The following is a 22,455-nucleotide window of genomic DNA, read 5'->3' as shown; positions in this document are numbered from 1 at the left end:
CTCTCTGAATACACTGAAAACATTTGGAGATGCACAGTGGTATTATGAAGCAGGGGATGTATCCCAGGAAGTCTTAGTGTTACAGCCAAATGAAACCGTGCCAGTCTGGATACAGGACATTACAGCTCCGCTGCTCCCCCAAGCATGAGTTAGATGCCTGCAAGTCACCAGGGCCGGATGAAATGCATCCTAGAATACTCAAATAGCTGATAGAGGAGATATCTGAGCCTCAAGCTATCATCTTTGGAAAATCATGGGAGACAGGAGAAATTCCAGAAGACTGGAAAAGGGCCAGTATAGTGCCCATTTATAAAAAGGGAAATAACAACAACCCAGGAAGCTACAGACCAGTTAGTTTAACTTCTGTGCCAGGGAAGATAATGGAGCAAGTAATTAAGGAAATCATCTGCAAACACTTGGAAGGTGGCAAAGTGACAGGGAACAGCCAGCATGGATTTGTAAAGAACAAATCATGTCAAACCAATCTAATAGCTTTCTTTGATAGGACGACGAGTCTTGTGGATAAGGGAGCAGTGGTGGACATGGTATACCTGGACTTTAGTAACGTGTTTGATACGGTCTTGCATGATAGTCTTTTCAATAAACTAGGCACATACAACTTAGATGGGGCTACTATAAGGTGGGTGCATAACTGGCTGGATAACCATACTCAGAGAGTAGTTATTAATGGTTCACAATCCTGCTGGAAAGGAGTAACAAGTGGGGTTCCGCTGGGGTCTGTTTTGGGACTGGCTCTGTTCAATGTCTGCATCAACGATATAGATATTGGCATAGAAAGTATGCTTATTAAGTTTGCAGGTGATACCAGCTGGGAGAAGTTGTGACTGCTCTGGAGGATAGGGTCAAAATTCAAAATGATCTGGACAAATTGGAGAAATGGTCTGAGGTAAACAGGATGAAGTTTAATAAAGACAAATGCAAAGTGCTCCACTTAGGAAGGAACAATCAGTTTCACACATACAGAATGGGAAGTGACTGTCTAGGAAGGAGTATGGCAGAAAGGGATCTAGGGGTTATAGTGGGCCACCAGCTGAATATGAGTCAGCAGTGTGATGCTGGGGCAAAAAAAGCAAACATGATTCTGGGATGCGTTAACAGGTGTGTTGTGAGCAAGACACCAGAAGTCATTCTTCCGCTCTACTCTGCACTGAGGTTAGGCCTCAGTGGGAGTATTGTATCCAGTTCTGGGCACTGCATTTCAAGAAAGATGCAGAGAAAATTGGAGTAGGTCCAGAGAAGAGCAACAAGAATAATTAAAGGTCTAGAGAACATGACATATGAAGGAAGGCTGAAAGAATTGGGTTTGTTTAATTTAGAAAAGAGAAGATTGAGGGAGGACATGATAGCCGTTTTCAGGTATCTAAAAGGATGTCATAAGGAGGCGGGAGAAAACGTGTTCATCTTGGCCTCTGAGAATAAAACAAGAAGCAATGGGCTTAAACTGCAGCAAGAGAGGTTTAGGTTGGACATTAGGAAGAACTTCCTTCCTGTCAGGGTGGTCAAACACTGGAATAAATTGCCCAGGGAGGTTGTCTAATCCCCATCTCTGGAGATATTTAAGAGTAGGTTAGATAAATGTCTATCAGGGATGGTCTAGACAGTATTTGGTCCTGCCATGAGGGCAGGGGACTGGACTCGATGACCTCTCGAGGTCCCTTCCAGTCTTAGTATTCTATGATTCTATGAGTGTTGAAAAATCCAATCTTGATTTAAAAATTCTCAGTGATGGAGAATTCACTACGACCCTGGCTAAGTTGTTCCAGTTGTTAATTACGGCCACTGTAAAAATGTACACCTTGTTTCCAGATTGAATTTGTCTACTTCCAGCCCTTGGCTCATGTTATACCTTTCTCTCCTAGACAGCCCGTTATTAAGTATTTGTTCCCCCATGTGGATATTTATGGACTGTGATCGTCACTCCTTAACCTTGCCTTTGTTCAGCTAAACAGATTGAACACCTAGAATATCACCGTAAGGCATTGTGAGGTTTGCGACAGAACTGCTGCCCCAGCTGTCCTATGGATGGGAAGGTCCCTCGTATTGATATTTCTCTGCAGCCTAGGGGATTCCCTGGGGATCCTCATGTGGGGTGGTAGCAAGGATCAGACTCTCTGCACTCACCATGACAGTTGGGAGCCAGAGCAACCAAGCAAGGTTGGAGCCTTTCCCTTTCCCCCCTGCAGCGATGGGAAGAGAAGCAACCTAGCTACAGCCCAGTGCACTCTGCTCTCCCGAGTGACACAGGTCACACTTCCTGCCACCATGATGAATTAGCATGGTCTGGTTGGGAGATGGATGCGGAGTGTAGCAGGCTACTGAGTTGCTCCCCTGCCTGCAGCTCCCACTGCTGTAGTGAGTACGGGGGGAGGGGCAACCCCTGCTGCTACCCTATGCAGGCCCCCTGGCAACCTGCTAGGTGTCATCCCTCGGGGGGGGGGGGCACTTGGGGAAAAGTATGCAAGGGGGCAGGAGGGGATGGAGCAGGTTTGGAAAGAGGTGGGTTGAGGCGGGGCTTGGGGAAAGGGGTGGAGTTACGGTGGGGCCTGGACCACCCTGGTTCTTGAATCCAGTCCAGGCCAATGAGGTGTTGTGCTACTGCCTGTACCACAACTGTGGGTGACTCTCAGCGCTTTGCTGTTTTACCTTGCAACTGGGGTCGCTCACAAATGGCATACGAGCATGCAGGCCACTAATACATTTGTATATAACTGCAACCCTGATCCAGCCATCTATTAGCAGAATTGCAGTCACATCCTGGCTTCAACCAGTCTTTGGTATTACTTGCAAGGTGACCCTCATCACTTCTAGTCCCAAATTTCAGAATGTGTTTTGCACTGTCCAACTCGCTCCTGCACATAGTAGAGATCCGTGGACTCTGCAAAGGGTCAGTATTCAATGATCAGCTGCCGTAATTTAGCGAATATAACCTGCTGGTTATATTTGTTTTTACAAACCCCGCACCATCCTCCTCCCCCGCCCCAGCCCCCGCGGGCTATAGACGTGCACGGGTTATGTAGGTTTTTTTTTTTACAGAAATGGCAGAGGATCCCTCCCCCTCCCCCGCCCTTCACTACCTTTGCCGGGCTGGGTACAGAACAACGCGGGGAAACTTACAGGGGCCGCAGCAGCAGGAAACGCTCCGGAGCCGGGGCAGAGACATCCCCAGCAGAGGCAGGAAGCTCCCAGCCCGGGCTGACAAAGGGAAGGAGCTCTGAGCAAGTTGGCGGCCAGCAGCAGCGGCGGGAGTCTGCAGGCTATACAGGAGTTTTTTTAATACAGAAAGGAAGACAATGAGGACTGTTCCTTGATGAAAGCAGCATATTTTAATTTAGTAATAGAAGACTGTTATGTTCCAATTCATTAAAATTATTTAAAAGACATAATACATTAAAACACATTTTAAAACATTACTTTATTGTGCAACTAGTAAAAGAATAACACTGTAAAAAAGAAAGGCTTCACATTCTCATTCACTCTGATCTCTAGAATCAGCACCAGCAACATACTCCTCAGCATCTGAGTTGTCAAAGCCATCAGAACTCTCATCATAGTCAGTGTCTTGAAAAACATCCATAATATCCATAGCCAGGGCGAGATCAGCTTCTGTGACATTTGAGGTTTGTGTTTCTGAATCAGAATCACTATCGCACTCCCAGTCGGAGCTTGAAGAGTAATAGAAATGTAGCCGTGTTAGTCTGGGGTAGCTGAAGCAAAATGCAGGACAATGTAGCACTTTAAAGACTAACAAGATGGTTTATTAGATGATGAGCTTTCGTGGGCCAGACCCACTTCCTCAGATCAAATAGTGGAAGAAAATAGTCACAACCATATATACCAAAGGATACAATTAAAAAAAATGAACACATATGAAAAGGACAAATCACATTTCAGAACAGGAGAGAGATGGGGGGGGAGGAAGGAAGGTAAGTGTCTGTGAATTGATGATATTAGAGGTGGGGAGAGTGGGATGTCTGTGAGCTAATGGTATTAGAAGTGATAATTGGGGAAGCTATCTTGGTAATGGGTAAGATAGTTTGAGCGTTTGTTCACTCCTTCTCGGAGAGTGTCAAATTTTAACATGAATGACAGTTCAGAGGATTCCCTTTCAAGTGCAGATGTAAAAGGTCTTTGTAGCAGAATGCAGGTGGTTAAGTCATTGAGAGAGTGTCCTTTCTGGTTAAAATGGCAAGAAACTGTTTTTTCTTTGTGATCTTGTCTGATATCTGTTTTGTGGGCATTAATCCTTTGGCGAAGTGTCTGAGATGTTTGTCCAATGTACATAGCAGACAGACACTTTCGGCACATGATAGCGCAAATTATATTTCTGGATGTGCAGGAATATGTGTTCTTGATCTTATAACTCACTTGGTTAGGTCCAATAATGGTATCAGCAGAATGAATATGTGGACAAAGCTGGCAATGGGGTTTGTTGCAAGGGAAGGTACCAGGGTTGGTATTAGTGTGGTATGTCCTGTGGTTGTTGGTAAGAATCATCTTGAGGTTAGGTGGTTGTCTATAGGAGACTATGGGTCTGTCTCCCAGAGCCTCTTGGAGTATGGTATCCTGTTCCAGTATAGGCTGTAGTTTATTGATAATGTGTTGGACAGGTTTAAGTTGGGGGTTGTAGGTGATGACAAGTGGTGTTCTATTGTTGGTTTTCTTGGGTCTGTCTTGAAGTAGATGGTTTCTAGGTATTCGTCTGGCTCTTCCAATTTGCTTTTTTATTTCTCCAGGTGGGTAGTTGAGGTTTATAAATGCTTGGTAGAGATCCTGAAGCTTCTGGTCTCTGTCAGTGGGATTAGAGCAGATGCGGTTGTATCGAAGGGCTTGGCTATAGACGATGGATCGTGTGGTGTGTTCTGGATGGGAGCTGGAAGCATGTAGGTAACTGTATGAGTCGGTGGGTTTTCTGTAGAGAGTGGTGTCTAACTTTCCATTGTTGATTTGTACTGTGGTGTCCAGGAAGTGGATCTCTCGTGTAGAATGGTCCAGGCTGAGGTTGATGGTGGGGTGTAGGTTGTTGAAATCTCTGTGGAATATCTCCAGTGTTTCTTGGCCATGCGTCCAGATCATAAAGATGCCATCGATGTACCATAGGTAGAGAAGGGGTGAAAGGGGACGGGAGTTGAGGAAACGTTGTTCTAGGTCAGCCATAAAGATGTTAGCATACTGTGGGGCCATGCGTGTACCCATGGCTGTGCCGCTGATCTGGAGGTATAAGTTGTTCTCAAACTGGAAATAATTGTGGGTGAGAACAAAGTTACATAGGTCTGCTATCAGGTTGGCAGTAGTGTCCTCTGGGATAGTGTTTCTAATTGCTTGTAATCCGTCTTCATGTGGGATGTTGGTATATAGAGCTTCTACATCCATGGTGGCAAGGATGGTGTTATTGGGGAGGTTATCGATGTTTTGTAGTTTCCTTAGGAAGTCAGTAGTGTCTCGGAGATAGCTGGGGGTGTTGGTTGCGAAGGGTTTGAGAAGAGAGTCTACATAGCTGGATAGACCAGTAGTGAGCGTGCCAATACCAGAGATGATGGGATGTCCGGGGTGCCCAGGTTTATGGATCTTGGGAAGCAGATAGAACAATCCTGGTCGGGGGTCAGAAGGTGTTTCTGTGTGGATTTGTTCCTGAGTAGCTGTGGGGAGGCTTTTAAGGAGACAGTGTAGTTTCCTTTGGTATTCCAAGGTGGGATCAGAGGGGAGAAGTTTGTAAAATGTGGTATTTGAGAGTTGTCTGGTTGCCTCCTGGTTATAGTCGGCCTTATTCATAATGACCACAGCACCCCCTTTGTCAGCTGGTTTGATTATAATGTCCAGGTTGTTTTTGAGACTCTGGATGGCATGGTGTTCAGCGCGGCTAAGATTGTGTGTCGCTTGTTGTCGTTTGCGAATAATGTCAGTCTGTGCGTTGTTGCGGAAGCTTTGTATATAGAAATCCAGATTGTAATTCCGACCGTCAGGGGGAGTCCATATAGAATTATTTTTCCTTTGGTGTTGATAGGGGGGATCTGGTAGGTCAGATTGATGTTCATTGGTGGTTTGGAAATATTCTGCGCATCCAGAAATATAATTTATGCTATCATGTGCCGAAAGTGTCCGTCTGCTATGTACATTGGACAAACATCTCAGACACTTCGCCAAAGGATTAATGCCCACAAAACAGATATCAGACAAGATCACAAAGAAAAAACAGTTTCTTGCCATTTTAACCAGAAAGGACACTCTCTCAATGACTTAACCACCTGCATTCTGCTACAAAGACCTTTTACATCTGCACTTGAAAGGGAATCCTCTGAACTGTCATTCATGTTAAAATTCGACACTCTCCGGGAAGGAATGAACAAAGACTCTAACTATCTTACCCATTACCAAGATAGCTTCCCCAATTATCACCTCTAATACCATTAGCTCACAGACATCTAACTCTCCCCACCTCTAATATAATTAATTCACAGACACTTTCCTTCCTTCCTTCCCCCCCCCTGCATCCCCCTCTCCTGTTCTGAAATGTGATTTGTCCTTTTCATATGTGTTCATTTTTTTTAATTGTATCCTTTGGTATATATGGTTGTGACTATTTTCTTCCACTATTTGATCTGAGGAAGTGGGTCTGGCCCACGGGAGCTTGAAGAGTCATTGTCGGGTAGAATTGGTTGTATATCAAAGGGGTTGTATATCCCTTGCCCCTTGATGTTATCAGCTGCAGCTCATTAACAGCTGATTACAGGAGCTTTGCATTGCTATCATCAGCTTCTGCTCATTGACAGGTGATTAAAGGGGCTTTATTCATGGAGTCTCTCCTGCGGGCTATAGTTGTAGGCAGGGTATACAAGGATTCTTAAACTCAAAAGGGAAAAATCACTCGGGTTATACTCGGGTGCGGTGTTTATTTAGGTGCAGGGTATATGCGCTAAATTACGGTACTTTAGTTGGAGTTACTAAACAGTTCAGTTTAGGGACAGCCTTCGTCTGGTTTACAGTAAAAGAATAAAACAGGTTTATTAACAAAATAAGTTAGGATGTTAAGTGAATTCAAGTATCAGATATTAATCAGAAATGGTTACAAAAGAAATAAAGATAATACCTTCTAGTAACTAAAATTCAGCAATTTAGACATGGTACAAGGTAAAATTCATATCACATCTTCTCAGGTCAGGATATGTTAAATGGCCAGTTCCTCTTTCTTAGCTCAGTGATCTCCAACCTTTTTGAGCACAAGATCACTTTTTGAATTTAAGTGCAATCCAAGCTCTATGCTCTTATTTTCCGCTCACCTGTGTTTTCTGAAATGCAGATTTGCCTTGTCTCCTGCCATTTTCCCCCTTGCTATTTCAAGGACCCCGTTTACATGTAAATTGAGGTAAACACATTATTTTGTTTAGGATTGGCCAGTGTAACTTTTGTCTAATCAGCTGTGTGGTTTTGAACATATGCTGCTAATATACAAGGGGATTTCATAACTTTACATATAATCCTGCTACATATATTTCATTGATATTTTTACCAGTGAGTTACTAGTTTCAAGTATAATTCACAAGGCAAATTTTGTACAAAGATTATTACGATAATGTGTAGGGTATACAGAGGTGCTTTTGGTGTCAAGCATGCAATTTGGTTCACTTATCTTTTGCATAGTCAGTTTCTCCCTTTCTGAAAGGATTCTCATAAACTGCTACCAGAGGCCTGAAAAACTCTCATAAACATTTGGGATAAGGATATTATTTCAACTGTGTTCTATTAGAAACTAGAACTTTTTATATGTAATCAGTTTAAAAACATTCAAATTGACATTGCCTATGTGATACACAAACACACAAGTCCAACTGGTTAAATAGCTCAGCCATAGGAAATAAACAGGAGTTGCCATCTGAGGAGTGGTTTGTTGCCGAGCATTATATTACTTTATTTTTCCCCTTTCCCTAAGGCAAATGGCAGTTCTTACAGACCTACAATCAGTGCAGAACACAGCAAATGAGCAGGAAAATACAGGTATGTCACTCTTCCATAAACAAAGTTTCTTGATACCTCTGGTGTTGAACTATATAGAGTCATTTTCAGGTTTGACCTCTTTAAAGAACTCTTAGTATTGTTTTCTGCTAGTTTTGGAGGGAGTTAAGTTCCAATCACAATAATGTGAATTGTATGTATGTCTGTAGAAATTTGCAACTTTGATTTTTTTGTTCTCATGTTGCAGTCTAATATTTCACCTATCTAAATGAATGTAAAATTCATGCTCAGGACCTCAGTTCTTGTTAAGAAAATGAGAGCTCCATAACAGTTGTAGACTTTAAAAAACAAGATTTTGTTTGGGAGTTGAATTGAAAGTCTGCTCATCAGCCCAGTGCCCATGTACAGAGAACAGAATTAAAATTGAGGTGGTAAAGTTGTTGTCTCATTAACTGCAGTTTTCTTTCTGTTCATCATCACCAGAAATTGATATTCCTGTTGTATGGTTCATGGAGAGACCTGTCTTTGTTTCTCATTTTATAATTCCCATTGCCACTGGTGATGAGAGGTGGTTCAAAAGCTAATCCATTATTGTGGAGTTTTAACAAGTCCCTTAATATTGTGAATATAATTGTTTTAAATCAACCATGGGTTGGTTTGCACGAAAAGGATCTCGAAACTATGGAGTAACTTAGGTAAACTGGTAAGGGAGGCAGCTCTTACCAGGAATGTTAATTAAGTTTTGGTGGTTGCTTCTTAGAAATAATTATCCATTATTCAAATCAAGGACAGATTCTTTTCACCATTAGGTATCTGTTTGGTGAGAGGTACATTAAGAATTTAATTTTGCCCAACTGTATCTTCATGTTGGTCTGTCTGTATTCCAGGATCCAAAGCTCCTGAGGAGGAGGAAGGCACTTACAGCTCCCCACTTATATATTGGCTGCAGCAAGAGCAAAAGAGGAAAGAGAGCCTCTGTGAGAAAAAGCCAAAGAAAGGACTAGTTTTTGAGATCTCAAGCGATGATGGTTTTCAGATCTGTGCAGAAAGCATTGAAGGTGAGGACAATGATTCTCTGAGCTTTCATTTCCAGAGGTTAAAAACAAAAGATGCTTTAAAGAAATTGTGATCTCTATGTCAAGCTTCTTCAGAAGACTTGTCTTTGCTTAAACATAAGGCTTTGGAACAAAATCCTATCCCAGAGTGCCTGGTTTGTGTTCAATACCTGCATTGTCCCATTTTATCTTGAATCCACTGACCAACACTATTGTTGGTATATAAAGTAGTGGTGGGACAAAGCAAATAATTATCCCTGCATTGTGTCATCTAAATATTGTTTCAAAAGGCATTGCTAAAGCAGCTTATTTGCCTGTGCACCAATAAGTTATTTTGAAGAGGGAAACTGCAGAGGTAATGAGTTTATGGCCACTGATGTATTTGCCACATGACACATTTGCACTTTCACCTGGTGTGACACATACTGATAGGTTTCTGTCTGCATGTACATACACGCACGTCTATGGAATATTGGCTGCATTACTGCAGACCTGCTTGAATGAGGAGACAATTAGGAGACAGACCAAGTAGCTGTTCCAGTTACTCCTGATGTCTGATAGATGTAAATCTTGTATTATTTTTTTGTCTTCCAATATCTAATCATAGATGCCTGGAAATCACTGACTGATAAAGTTCAAGAAGCTCGTTCCAATGCCCGTCTGAAGCAGCTCTCATTTGCAGGTAATGCTAAGCACTGAGATTGTTTCCTCTTGGCCAGCAAAGTGTATTTTAAGAGCAGATAAACTATTGTTATGAAGAAATTATCAAACAAGAGTAGAGCCTTCAGAATAAAAGGGTCTGTCTTTTATAGACAGCTCACTTTTTTAAATGGAGAAACATTTTGTCAGCAAATATTCTGATTTAAGCAGGGCAAAACTTTTCAAGGTTTGCATAAACAAAAATCTTCAGTATAGCAGCAACTGGAAGTTTATATGAGAAATATTTCGTGTCAGGGTTTGTGCTTGATCTGCTGAGAAAGTTAAGTTTGCTGTGAAATGCTGCGCTTTAGTTGTACAAAAGTTTAGGCAATTTTGCTACTTTTTAAAATAAGACAATTATGCTTCTTAATGTATGGCAGCTAGTCACCTGAGCCTATTGTATCTTTTTTATTCTGTGTATTAGTTGCACAAATAGCAGTAGTTTAGATGTGTCCTCAAGTTCTGATGTGAAGTTTTTTAACAACATGGTCTGATCAGAAATCTCGCTTCAGAGCAGACTGCCTGCATTATGCTAAAAACAAATACCTTTGATGGCTGGTGATGGGGCACTAGATGGGGAGGACTTAGTTACTCCAGAGCCGTGGTCACCAACCCGTCAATCGCAATTGACTATTAGATCGGGAGGGCCCAACCAGTCGATCTCAAGGCGTTCGGGACCCTACCATTTCCCCCCACCCCGAAGAAGCCCCACTGCTTACCTCCAGTGACAATGGAGGTAGCACCGGCTTCCTGCAGGGTGGATGGAAGTCCCACAGCTGCGCACCAGTTCTGGGGTTTCAGGAAGTGCGCTGGCTACTCCCCCTCCCCCAAATAGCCAATGCAGTGCCAGACACAGGTCTGTGGCATGCTGAGGACTTCCTGCGCAGGGGGGTAGGAGTCCCAGGAGGAGGCGCACGCCGGGATGTGCTTCCCCTGTGGGGGGGAGGGCGTAGGAGTCCCCGGAGCAAGCGAGTGCTGGGACGTGCTTCCCCTGCAGGGGAGGGAGGGTGTAGGAATCCCCGGAGCAGGCACAGTCCGGGACCTGCTTCCCCTACGGGGGGGAGGAGGTAGGAGTCCTCAGAGGAGGCGAGTGCCCAGGGACTGCCTGTTCCCTGCCCCCACCAACACCCTGTCCCCTGCTGCAGCACCCACTGGCAGCCTGCTACCTGTCCCCGACCCCCACCAGCACGCTGTCACCAGCTTCAGCACCCACTGGTACTCTGTCCCCACTGGCACCCCATCCCTGTCCCGAGCACCCTTCCCCAGTACTATGTCCCCTGCTCCCACCAGCACAGGGCCACATTAGTGAGGCTTGCGGGGTTTTGGAGGAGGTCTTGGGTTTTGTTTGTTTGTTTGTTTGCATCTCATTTCTGTGGCCCCATCTCACTTTTCTGTGGGTCACTGACCCTTGACTCAAAACAGGTTCCCTGCCCTTCTCGTAAATAAAGACAATGCTGAAACTTTGTGTTTGACATAATATTTTATTTAAAAATGAAGCCTGGCCAACAACCCCCCATTGGGGCCAAGCCCGCATCTGGCCCCAGAATCATAACACTCCTGTACCGCCCCCAACCCCAAATCTGAGCCTATCATACACTGGAACCACCTGTCCTGAGCCTCTCACATCCCCAAACTCCTGCACCCCCACATCCTCAGTCTTCTGCCACAACACTTCTGCACCATCCACACACCGCAAATCTGTGTCCTGAGCTCATCATTCTCCCAGCCTCCCTGCCCTGAGCCCCTCACATACCTCAACCCAAACTCCTGCACCCTCACATCCACAAGCTTGTGGCTTGCTCAGTACCCCAACCCTCCACCAACACTCCCCAGCCTGGAGTCCCCTCCCCGTGCCAACATCCCCTTCTCCTCCGTCTCTTGCATCCAAATTCCCTCCTAGAGCTTGCACCTCTCACCCCTTCCCACACCCAATTCTCTCATTCCCACCCCAGAGCCCGCAACGCCTGTCTCAGCCCAGTGAGGGTACGGTTAGACTGCAGGAGTTTTTTCCAGGTATCCCAGAAAAACTCTTCTGCATCCAGGGATGTGTTTGTTCTTCTGCTTTTTTTTTTAGCAGAAGAGCAAACACGCTCTTTCGGCAATCCCTGTATTCTCCCTTACACGAGGAATAAGGGGGCTTCCGAAAGAAGGGGTTTTTCTGACATTTGGCCCAGACTAGACACGCCAAATGTTGGAAAAACCTCTTCCAACAGAAGAATCAGGAAAAAAAGCGGCAGTGTAGTCATACCCTCAGAGTGTATAAGGGCCAATGATAGTAAGTGATGGAGAGGAAGAGAACAGAGAGGGTGGGGCTTCAAGGAAGGGGTGGAGACTTGGAGGAAGGATGGGGTACATCTTGGCTTGGTCTGACATTTAAAAAGTGATCTTGGGTGTAAAAAGGTTGGAGACCACTGCCGGAATTCTTTCCCAGATGTCTGGCTCCTGGGTCTTGCCCACATGCTCTGGGTCTAGATAATTACAGTATTTGGGGCCTGGAAGGAATTTCCCCTGGGTCAGATTTGCAGAAACCTTGGGGTGAGGTTCACCTTTCTCTGCAGCATAGAACACCGGTCACTTGCAGGTTTAAACTAATATAAATGTTGGATTCTCTGTAACTTGAAGTCTTTACACAGTACCTCAGCCAGAAGTTTGGGTTCTATTCTAGGAGTGGGTGGCTGAGGTTCTGTGGCCTGCAGTATGCAGGAGGTCAGACTTGATTATGATAGTTCCTTCTGACCTTACAGTCTAATGAAGCACTAACGTAACTGCATAGTATACATGTGGAGGACCCGGGATTACCCTGTAAGATCCAGTGTGCTTTATTATTAGTTAGGCATCATTTGTAAGCCTGCAGTAAGGTGTTAGTATTCTAACCTATTTGCTCACTATCTAAAAGCCACTGTCTTAGGTAGTTTTCGGAAAAGGGCAACAAAAATGATTACAGGTGTGGAATGGCTGCCATATGAGGAGAGATGAATAAAACTGGGACTTTTCAGCTTGGAAAAGAGATGACTAAGGGGAGGTATGATAGAAGTCTATAAAATCATGACTGACGTGGAGGAAGTAGATAAGGAAAAAGTTATTTACTCCTCATAACACAAGAACCTAGGGGTCACCAAATGAACTTAACAAGCAGCTAGTCTAAAATAAACAAAAGGAAGTATATTTTTTCACACATCACATAGTCAACCTGTGGAACTCCTTGCCAGGGGATGTTGTGAAGGTCAAGACTTTAACACGTTTCAAAAAAGAATTGGATAAGTTCATGGAGGATTGGTCCATTGATGGCTACTAGCCAAGATGGGCAGGAATGTTGGCCCTAGCCTCTATTTGCCAGAAGCTGGGAATGGATGATGGGGAATGGATCACCAGATGATTCCCTGTTCACCTTCTCTGGGGCACCTGGCATTGGCCACTGTCTGAAGACTGGGCTAGATGGATCTTTGGTCTGACCCAATATGGCTGCTCTTCCATTTTAGATCATCTGCTAGTTGCTGAACTAGGGATACGTCTTGATGCAGAGACTGAAACAAAAGAATTTTGATTTTAAGTTCTCATTGGAAATTAAATCATCAGTAATGCAGGGCTCTGGCAGGAGCATCTACTGGTTTCAGATGGGCTGGCTTATTTTCCAGGCTGCCTGGCTTCATTGTTGCCTGGTTTCTTACCCTTTCCTTTTGTACTTGTTCTAGGTGTGAATGGTTTGAGGATGCTGGGGATTATCCATGATGCTGTTGTGTTTCTGATCGAGCAGCTTTATGGAGCAAAACATTGCCATAATTACAAATTTAGGTTCCACAAACCAGAGGAAACCAATGAACCACCATTGAACCCACATGGTTCTGCTAGAGCTGAAGTCCACCTCAGGTAAGGGTGAGCTTTGTGATGGGCCGGACTTGACACACGCACAAGTCAGAGTAAGAGACTTTCCCTAACAAGTGAGGGGCCATAAACTGTAAACTTCTACAGAAAATAAACTTTCAGCTAAAAGTAAGATTATCACTTTGATGGTATCTTCCAAATGTAAACTGATGGCCTGTATATTTCTGGGTGTGTATACATCTGTAATGCACCTTCTGCTGTTTTTTGCTTTGCCAAGCAGTAGGACATTGAAATTCAGAAGACTGACCACTTTACCACTTCCATTCACAGTCCTAAAGATTATGCTTATTGGATGTTGCTGCTTTACAGCACTTTGATCAGCACCTGAAGTGAGCATGAATTACTGAGAAGGACAATGAAAAATCGGGTAGAGAAGTGATAGAATAGAAAACATGCATAGCTCTTGCAGCTGCCACATTGGTGTTGGAAACTAATTTTGCCAGTAATGCACATGTTCTTTGCCTCCAGGAAGTCAGCATTTGATATGTTCAATTTCCTGGCTTCTAAACACCGACAGCCACCAGAATACAACCCCAATGATGAGGAAGAAGAGGAAGTGCAGCTGAAGTCTGCTCGGTATGCAACTGGATTTGTCTTCAAAAGGGGAGGGTACTAAGAAAAGCGAAATATTTTTGTGTTTTCTATTGCACTTGGAAGTGTGGTGGTACGATGTTAAATGTACAAAACGCTGGAAAATAGATTGTGGAGGACCATCCTGCATTAGCCACAGGACCTGGCTGCTGACGGTGGCCAGATCCCTTCTCATCTGTTTCCATGCTACTGCAGAATGTGCTGATCAGAGTTCTTGGAGAATAAGGAAAGAAGATTGCTCACATTAAATTTGCAACAGAGGAGAGCTGGTTAGCAGTAAGGAGTTTGTCTGGGATCTGAGATTGAATTAAGGACAATTTTATAATACTTATATAAAAATACACTATTAATCTTGGTTGCTTTGTTGGTGGGCATTGGGCTGCAGTGTCACAATGACTAAATGTTAACAATATCTTTGAAACTATCAACTAATGCTTGGCATGGGCTCTCGAATAAAGGTGATCACTTAGCAGTGTCTCTTTGTTCTAGGAGAGCAACTAGTATGGATCTGCCAATGCCCATGCGATTCCGACACTTGAAGAAGACCTCCAAGGAGGCCGTTGGTGTCTACAGGTATGGTTTTCCTCTGGTGCTTTAGCTCTGTCTTGGGGCAGAGGGAGATTAAAAATTGAAACCCTTTGCTAAAGTCTGACTGGAATGTTGAAAGGAAAGAGATCTCTTGCCCATTGTCTCTTCCCCCTCTGTGTTTTCATGTCAAATCTTAAAAAAGCTGATCCTCAGTACAAACCACTTATTACTGCCAGCTCACCTTGGTGATAGCTCAGGCATTTATTTTTGGGATGGCAAGCAAAGTGAGAAATATTTTGGTTACATGCATATGGTAGCAACACAGTGAGGAGAGTCAAACCCTTTGTCCCTTTGAGGAAGAGTTAGCTGCGTAGTAAAGTTTTCTGGTCTTTAGTTGATATGACATAGTCCAGTCTTGCTGGTTGAGAGTCGCTTGTTTCTTTTTACTAGGTCTCCTATCCATGGCCGAGGCCTATTCTGCAAAAGGAACATTGATGCAGGTGAGATGGTGATTGAATATTCAGGCAATGTCATTCGCTCCATCCTCACTGACAAACGAGAGAAGTATTATGACAGCAAGGTGAGTTCTATGACTTTCACCAGCATTTGTAACAGGTGCAATTAAATCCCTTCCCCTCACTTTTCTCTGGCTGGTGACCTGAAGGGAGCATTCCCAGGAGGAAACTGATGTCTTTCACGGGGGTTATGAAACCGAAACCCTGTGTAACTATGGGAAAAGTACATGCCCTAATATGTGGATTCCTATAAAATATTAGCACTTGTATAGCACTCCTGATCTTCAGTGTACTGTACACACAGTCTTTTAAGGGGCAAAGTGTATAGATGGGGAAATTAAGGCAGATGAGCTAAGCTGTTTGCCCCAGTCTAGAGAGCAGATTGGTGTCCTAGCCAAGACTAGAACTGAAGGGTTTTGGGATGCCATTCCTGTGCTCAGACCCCTAGACAGTATGTCTTGCCATTTAAATTATAGAGGCCAAATGAATTTTATGCTCTGATGTGTGTTTGCTTTGGCCAGATGCCCATTGTTGGTAACTTCTCCCATACATATCGACATTTTCTTCTTGAAGACTTTCCTGTCTGGGTTGATGTAGATGTTTGCAAAATAATATTGAACTGAAAATAATTATAGAAGAGAGAGGAAGCTCCACATTTGTAACCTCCCAAGTGCTTTCTGACAGCGCTCAAACACTATTTCTGGTGACTTTAAAACTAGTATTACAACCTCCAGCAGCAGTTTGTAGAGAATGGGCCACGATCCTGTCCAGACTTCATCTGTGGGGATTGCATGGGGCATAAATATGTCTGTGTGGTACAAGGGTGGGTTAAAGGGAGTCTACTTAGCATGTAGTGCAAACTTTAATAGGTGTGAAAACTGCACTTGAACTCAATGATTTGGAGTTTAGACTTCCCACATTTTCCAGCAGTGACTGGAGCTCTAGCAACACTTCCTTTGCTTCCTCTAAGGGCTTAGGAAATTTGAGCCATGTATCACCACTGCAGATTCAAAGGGGGTGAGGGTAAAACAGCTTAAGCAAGTATTTATAACTGGAGTGGCTTCCAGATTCTAAGGAGATCATGGGTCCACATAGAATAAATGTTCATTTCTCTTGTTTAGTTACGGTAATAAATCATCACCTGAAACTCCAGGCAGGGGAAGACGACTCTTGGCTTCCCTGAATGCTAAATGCCTTTCTTTCCTCCGTGCCCAGGGGATTGGCTGCTATATGTTCCGCATTGATGACTCCGAAGTGGTAGATGCCACTATGCATGGGAATGCAGCCCGCTTCATCAACCACTCCTGTGAGCCCAACTGTTACTCCCGTGTCATCAACATTGATGGACAGAAACACATCGTCATCTTTGCCATGCGCAAAATCTACCGCGGGGAGGAACTCACTTATGACTACAAATTCCCCATTGAAGACGCCAGCAACAAACTGCCTTGTAACTGCGGCGCCAAGAAGTGCAGGAAATTCTTAAACTAAAACTTTCATGAGCTGTGAGTGAGCCTTGCGGGGCCTGAGGCGAACCAAAGTTACAATGCATCTCTTCCCCACCACTTGGGAGGGAGGGGAGAGGACAGAGACAGAATGAAGATTGACTGGGGCTCAGGGACGTAAGTAATGACTGCACTTCTCCGTCAGAGTCCACATCTTCATGTCTCACATGCGCACACTTATCCTTGTGAAAGACACGGACGATCAGAGAAGACCCTCAATATGATTGTTATGCTTTTTCCACTGCCCTTTTTTTCCCCTCCAGTATTTGTCGTCACTGTGGGATAGTGAGTGGGAGAGGGGGAGGGTGACTGGATGAGGCAAAAAAGACCAAACCCCATATACGGGTAGGGGCCTCAGATTTTGTCTTTCTTTGTTGTCTCTGGTCTGTCAGGACTCAATGACCAGCTTTGCCAGGAACGGCACTGTAGGGTTTTCAGTTTTCTTTGCTTGCTGTGTCATAAGTAAAAAGGACAGTACTTGACTGAGCTTTTCCTCGGAAGAGAGATTGTATCCACCAGCCAGCTCTGTGAAGGACGCTCTGAGCATCTGTGGTTCCTTCCACCATGCATTTCCAAAACACTATTTGTGAGCAGACTGGGTCTTATCAGAAATCTTATCGCAGCCATAGGTGGTCCAGTTCATTTCTCTTGGTTGGTCTGTCCTTTATTGGAGCCTGGGAAGAGTAAATAAGGCTAGAGCAGCCTTAAGTGAACGGAAAAGGGTTTTGGTAGCATTTTTCTCTGAAATTCCTCTTGTTGTAGAAGAGAATTCCTAGCTACCTGTAGTTACGGAAAGGGCTGTATTGGGCTTATGCTAACTGATTACAGAGTGATTCGCACGTTAGGCTTTACAGTCCAAGGTGGAAACCCTTGTCAGCAAACGCCTTGTTTTAGTAATGAAGTCTTTTGTAGTGTAGGAGCAACTCTTCTCCCATTAGAAATGGGCACTCTTCTGTGATCTAGGGAGCTGCAAGGTTTGCCAGGCGCGCACACATCCCAGAGACCTGCCTCTGAGCCTGTCCAAGCAATGGAAATCCATGAGCAGAGTAGCAGGAGCTGTCAGCAAAGGAGAGCAGTTCTGATAGCCAGTCAGTACTCCCAACAGAAACCAGCAAGGGCGATTTGCAGAGGTATCAGCAGGAGAAGCTCTGCTCAGATTATTTAAATAATGTAATAGGATAAATAAATCAGGCAAATAAGTGATTTCTTTAAGCACATCCCTCTCTCTAGGAGCCATTTCTAGGGTATGGTTTCTTCAGTCTTCCTTGTAAGACATAGGAATAGGCACCAAAAGGGGTCTAAAAGCTCAGTGGAAATGCAAGGCCAAACACTAACCATCTGAGCATACTCCTTGTAGCATTTAAATAGATCTTTAGGAAACCAGTTTGCAACTACCACAGTTAAGCCCACCTGAGTGAAATAGTATATCCATTGGAAAAGCAAAACAGAATGACACTAGTCCTGGTTCAAACGTGATAACTTCCCCTTATAGGTCCGCTCCACCCTTCCAAAAGAAAACAAAGCCCCGAGCCTGTTAAATTAAGTGATTGGATTTTACTCTGTTCTGTTTACAGTTTAGTATTTAAGGTTTTATAAATGTAAATATATTTTGTATATTTTTCTATGAGAAGCACTTCATAGGGAAAAGCACTTACGACAAGGCTATTTTTAAACAGTGGTATTATCCTAATTTAAAATAATCTGTTTTTAATAATGTTTTTATTTTCATAGGATGGTTATAGGAAATATCTGGCTGGATATAGTCTGATCCTTTCTCCATAGAGAGGGATACTTTTATTTTACGTTTAATCTTGTTCTGCCTTGTTGACTTAAGTAACTGTTTCCTGGAAGCTTTTTGCTGGACCTTAATTATATTGATTTGTCAAGGGGGAGGGCATGGGGAACAATCACCCATCTCAGGAGTTTGACTCAGTGAAACTTTATTTGAATTTCTGTTAGCATTTTTTTGGTACAGTTTCCCTGCCACTGGGCAGAAAGAAGTATTCTGCCTTGACACATGCCACTGTTGTATTTATAGAAAGGTGAAGGAGAGGAGGTAAGAATTGCTATTTTCACTTTTCCATTAGCTTGTGCAGGGCTCAGAATTAGGAATTTGGCAGGAAATATGATTTTTTTCCCATCCTGCTCGTTCCACTTAAATCTTGCCGAGCAGATATGTCATCCTTAATAACTCACTGATTCTGTCAGGATAGTTAATGAAAGTCAGGGGTCTCTGCATCTCTTGTCAGATCACTTTAATATAAGCCCAGGACTGTGGCTGGTAGAAGGGAAATCAACTTCACATCACTCACCACTATTTCCAATGCAGCTTCTCTGGATAAAGAGCCAGAGTGGATTTTCATTCTGAGAAAATTCTCAACTCTCCAGCCAGAGAAACATGGTCCTGTGGAAAGCAAGCAGAGCAACAGAGCCCCAGCCCTGCCATTGTTCACCATCATCGGTAGGAGCAGGTGTGGAATTTATACCCACAAATGCACTTCTTAGCCCCGAGTGCCTCTCACTTGGAAACATACTTTTTTTCCTTTGAACTGTAAAATCATAATGCTCCCCTACTCCTCTCTTCTGGGCAGGCCTTCTACCATTGGCTGAACTAGCAGAGTGAAAGGCTGCTGTAAAACAGCAGCAACAGCCACCTATGTAAATCGGACAGCAGTGACTAATAACTCTTTAGCGCTCACAGCCTAGCACTATGTATCTGTGCCATTCAACCCCCGAGACCTCTTCCTCTGACCTGAGAATGAAATGTAGCGCTCAGAAGGGTCAGGATTTGCTGTTTCCTTTTTTTTAATTGCACTGTGTGATTATTATTTTGTAAAACTTTTTTAAAGGAAAAAATCCAAGTCAAAGCTGCATGTGTTACTGAAATGATTTGATGCACTGACAGTTTGGAAAGGCATGCACACTGAGAGGCCAGAGAGCACGCCTGGAGAAATCTCAGCTCAGCAACCCTAGACACTGCCCCCCTCAGCAATGCTGGGGGACAGTTCCAGTGTTGGACACACTGGTGAATTTGAACTTCAGAAGGTCTAGTTCAATCCTTTCCTCCTTCTCCTCCCACTATGATCCCTTATTCTGACAGAGTCAGCCTCTGCAGCTGACAACAATCCCATTCTTGTCTCTTGCCAACAATCTATGTAGCTATAAGCTATTTGAGAAGCAAAATTGAGTCCTCACCAGAAATCCACACTAAGAGCAAGCTCTGATCAGGAAACACTGCTCCCACAACCCCCTTAGTTAGGGGGAAAAAAACAAGAGGAGGGGGAAAAATAAGCGAAGGAGAAAACAGAAGAGAGATACCACCTGAGTCCCTCTGAGAACCAGGCACTAGAAATTTCCTCTAGCGTGAGGACTGAGAGAGCAAATGGATCAGGTTAGAATTTGGTGGAAGATCCAGCTCACTGAATGCTTTGCTGCTATACCTGATGTGGCTGCCTTAATGAGCAGCCGCTGTGGCCAGTGAAACTGTCTGTAACCCAGAGAAGCTGAATTGTGCTGACATGCAGGCTGGGCCAGGGGTTCCCTTGCTCCCCACTTCCATTGTTCTCATCAGTCTATCTCCAGCACAGAGGTTTTCAGTCACTTACAGTTTTAAACAAATAAAAGGAAGGCGGGGAGAAGCCTTGGCAGCTAGTATTTAAGTTTTCAATGATTCCTCTGTAGGACACAGGCCTATGGGCTCTTTAACCCTGTCCTGCCCAGGCGAGTAGTGAGCACAATGCAGCTTCCTCATATATGAATGTATATTTTATAAGGACTGACATAGATCATGATATCTGAAAATACTAAAAGTCAAACCTTAAGGCATTTATTTTTATTTGTACAAACCAATTTTTTTTAAAGGAAAAGCGGGTCATTGCAAAGGGCTGGGTATAATCTTTCTATTTCATTTTCTTTCATTTCCAAGCAATACCAGGTTCTTCAGCAAGATGGTCTCTGTGCAGAATCATGCCATTCAAATCCATACTACTGGTCCATATTCAACACACTTGCGAGTTTTTTTTAATAACTATAAATATGATATATATAGGAACTAATATAGTAATGCACCGTGTAATGAAGCCTAGTTCAGTATCGGTCCATGGCTTTTAATTCTCTTAACACTATAGATAAGGATTGTGTTACAGTTGCTAACAAAGGCAGGAAAAATAATCAAGCTGTGTACTTCTGGGTGAACAAATGTAAACTCAAGGGGGCTTGCTTGGCAGTAGTGCAGAGCACCTCAGCCTGAAGAGTGACAGCATTTACACCCAGGAGCCTGCTGCAGAAATGAAATCGTTAGACCGTAGTTTCCCTGCTTGAGGATTTTTCTGACCTTCAATGTTACCAGTCAGTACTTGTACAACTTGTTTTTTGTTTTGTTTTTGATTTTTTGGGTTATGAATGTTGGGGTACCACCTGCATATAGGGAAAAATGTGTTCTGTGCTTTCCTGGTATCTTTTTAACAAGGTACTGTAGCTTTGTCTATCAACCAAGAACTATACTTGTGGTGTTTCTTTTATTAAACTTAACAGTCTCTTTAGTAAATACAGGTAGGTGAATAATTGTTCAAAAAAAAAAAAGCTCTACAATGGCAAGGTTATGTTCTAGAAATAATACATTTCTTGACAACTTATCATGTATAACAGATCTTTTTATTTCTTTTTTTCTTGTGTTCTTCCAAGCTTCTGGTTTTAAAAAAAAAGGAAATGTCTAAAGTACATCAGTGTTAACTCCCTGACACAGGGACGAAGGAAATACTTTAACAGTTTAAAAAATGCTGAAAGCTCTGCGAAAGACTGAATGTAAAAATAAAAAAGTGTACATAGTTGTAAAAAACAAAAGGAGTTTTTAAACATGTTTATTTTCTATGCACTTTTTTTTATTTAAGTGATAGTTTAATTAATAAACATGTCAAGTTTATTGCTGCAGAGGGTGACTCTTGATTTACTTTATTTTTAAAAAGCTGGAGAGGAGGAGTTCTGGTGCCAGCATCACTCAGCCCATCATGTGAATCTCCCTTTCTTCAGAGAAGGCACTTGGTATCACATGTGTTATAGCTCAACAGATGTGTGCTATGAAATAAATGAGTCCCTGCCCCCAAAGGGGATGGTTCTTGACAGGTGACCTCAAAGCAAAAGGGCATTCAGTGATGGCATGGAAGAAAAGTTAGTGTGTGCAGACAGGATAGCAAACTCTATTTGGGAGGTTTGAGAAGGGGTGTCTTGGAGTCTCTTGCAGCAGCATGGCTGTTGTACCAAGGGACACCGGTAGCTAAAAACAAGGCAGTTTCAGAATGGCTCCTGAAAGCTGGGGGGTAATTGAGCACAGGTACTCACAAAGATGATGGCACAGGCAGCAGTACCAATGGAGACCTCTTAAAGAGCAAGGAAGGAGCCTCATCCCTCACAAGTCCATGGTCCCTCATGGACACAGATCAAGTGAAACACCATTTGTGAGAGTCACCGAGGAGCTAAGCAAACCCTGTGCCAACAGGTGTGTGCGCGGGGGGGGGAAATACTTAACCAGTGCATCGGGCATCCATGTTCTAAGAACATCAGGAAACAAACATTCACGTATATGGGGCATCTCCCCATCACCGTGGCCTGTGTTATGGAGCACAGCTCCGTGGGTGGAAAGCTAGCTCCATGAGAGTAGTAAATATTTGTATGTTGGGAGAGCCCAAAGGCCTCGGCTGGGGTTGTGACTGCATT

The 22,455-nt window shown here is 43.6% G+C and overlaps 1 protein-coding gene across 4 annotated transcripts in view; it reads left to right on the top strand.

Moving 5' to 3' along the window:
• Positions 1-21,674, top strand: part of KMT2A (lysine methyltransferase 2A) — a 99,436-nt gene extending 77,762 nt beyond the window's left edge. For 3 of the 4 annotated variants that reach the window (XM_075909542.1, XM_075909541.1, XM_075909540.1), the window contains exons 29-36: positions 7,946-8,010; positions 8,856-9,026; positions 9,631-9,705; positions 13,415-13,589; positions 14,073-14,180; positions 14,685-14,768; positions 15,174-15,303; positions 16,454-21,674. In XM_075909542.1, the coding sequence (XP_075765657.1) occupies positions 7,946-8,010; positions 8,856-9,026; positions 9,631-9,705; positions 13,415-13,589; positions 14,073-14,180; positions 14,685-14,768; positions 15,174-15,303; positions 16,454-16,729 (1,084 nt within the window). In that variant the 3' untranslated portion in view covers positions 16,730-21,674. The remainder of the gene's footprint in view (positions 1-7,945; positions 8,011-8,855; positions 9,027-9,630; positions 9,706-13,414; positions 13,590-14,072; positions 14,181-14,684; positions 14,769-15,173; positions 15,304-16,453) is intronic. The other variant, XM_075909543.1, reaches the window with a different exon arrangement.
• Positions 21,675-22,455: the final 781 nt, after the last annotated feature.

This window comes from Pelodiscus sinensis, chromosome 26 (genome assembly GCF_049634645.1).
Source record: "Pelodiscus sinensis isolate JC-2024 chromosome 26, ASM4963464v1, whole genome shotgun sequence".
Taxonomy (NCBI): Eukaryota; Metazoa; Chordata; order Testudines; family Trionychidae; genus Pelodiscus; species Pelodiscus sinensis.
This window is presented reverse-complemented; position numbering and strand designations above follow the sequence as displayed.